At 39.4% G+C, this 1633-nt stretch overlaps 1 protein-coding gene across 1 annotated transcript; it reads right to left on the bottom strand.

Moving 5' to 3' along the window:
- Positions 1 to 813: 813 nt before the first annotated feature.
- Positions 814 to 1419, bottom strand: LOC132608198 (uncharacterized). The gene has a single exon (XM_060322262.1). The coding sequence runs from the start codon at positions 1417 to 1419 to the stop codon at positions 814 to 816; it is 606 nt and encodes a 201-aa protein (XP_060178245.1).
- Positions 1420 to 1633: the final 214 nt, after the last annotated feature.

The raw sequence follows: 1633 nt of genomic DNA, 5'->3' as shown, positions 1-1633 counted from the left end.
TTAAATTTTAGTTAAGCTATAATATGGCGGTTTGGTATGTAAGTCTGTTTGGGGTGTCCAAATAGGGCACCAGTCGCGGCCCACGGGGCTGGGTCGTGACAGAAACCATTTTCTAATAACTGACCAACGCTTAACAAATTCTGGTCCAAGTCAGGTACATAAAGAACATCAGATATTGTTTTAGTACCTGATTGTGTCTCAACTGCAATGGTTCCCATTCCTTTTGCTGGAATGTGACCATTATGGCCTATTCTAACCTTTGCAACTCGAGTAGACTTCAATTCTTTGAAGAGTTCTTTATCATAAGTCATGTGATTTGTGCATCCGCTATCGATCAGTCATGACTCGCTTGAAACATTGCTTACAAAAACATGATCCAACAAAGAGTTGGTCTTCCTCATGTTCATTAACAACCCGAGCATCTGCTTCTTGCTGCTGAGTTTTATTCTTGCAAATGATTGCTTCGTGCCCTAACTGATTGCACTTACTGCACTTAGCATCAGGCCTTTTCCAACACTTGAAAGGTGCGTGTCCATTCTTGCCACAATGCTTACAAGGAGGGTAATTTCCTTTGGAACTACCTGATTTGCTTTTGTTGTTGCGTGCTGCACCTTCTCCATCTGTTGGCTGGTTCTTTTTATTCTTCTTCTTCTTCTTCTTCTTCTTCTTCTTCTTCTTCTTCTTCTTCTTCTTCTTCTTCTTCTTCTTCTTCTTCTTCTTCTTCTTCTTCTTCTTCTTCTTCTTATATCTTCCATCGTCTTGATTTTTGGCTGGTAAGGCTCCTTCAACAACTCCTCTTTGTCTCATAACACGTCATTGCTCTTGTGCTTGAAAAACACTCAAAAGCTCTGCTAGTGTAATTTTGGACAAGTCCTTAGTATTTTCTAAGGTTGTAATGGTAGCCTCAAATCTTTCAGGTACTGTTACAAGGATTTTTTCAACGATCATTGAATTAGTAAAAGTGGAACCCAACAATTTGACGCGATTTGCTATGTTAAGAAGTTGGTCAGAATACTCCTTTATGGTTTCACTTTCCTTCATTCTTTGCAGTTCAAACTCACGTACTAAATTCAGCACTTGCATCCCTCGAATCCTTTCATCTCCTTCATACTCAGTCTTGAGATAATTCCATACCTCTTTTGCTGATTTTAGAGACATGATACGAGTGAAGATGGTGGATGAAACTGCAGTAAACAAACATGCCTTTGCCTTTGATTTCCTGGTTTTCCTCTCCTTGTGATTTTTAATCTGCGCCATTGTGGGATTGTTTGGCAAGGGAGTAATCTCGTATTCATCTTCTACAGCCTCCCAGAGATCCAAAGCTTCCAGATATGTCTGCATTCTGACAGCCCAGATTTGATAATTTTCTCCATCGATAGTTGGTGGTGCCATTGAAGAAAAACTTGCTTCTCCATCCATGAATCCACTGAATCTGATAGATGCGCGCACACACAGGTCCCTCAAGATTTAAAGCTCTGATACCAATTGTAGGTTTTACAATTGTTAAGAAGAATAAAGCAGTGAAGGGAAAATCAAAATAAAGCAGCGGAAAGAAAAGGATTAAGAAAATATAGAAGTAGAAGAGTTTTTTAACCAGTGGAAAAATTTCAACTTTTATTGAATCAGCACCTCC

Source organism: Lycium barbarum, chromosome 8 (genome assembly GCF_019175385.1).
Source record: "Lycium barbarum isolate Lr01 chromosome 8, ASM1917538v2, whole genome shotgun sequence".
NCBI lineage: Eukaryota > Viridiplantae > Streptophyta > Magnoliopsida > Solanales > Solanaceae > Lycium > Lycium barbarum.
Note: the sequence above shows the minus strand (reverse complement) of the source record. Positions and strands in the feature narration are given on the sequence as shown.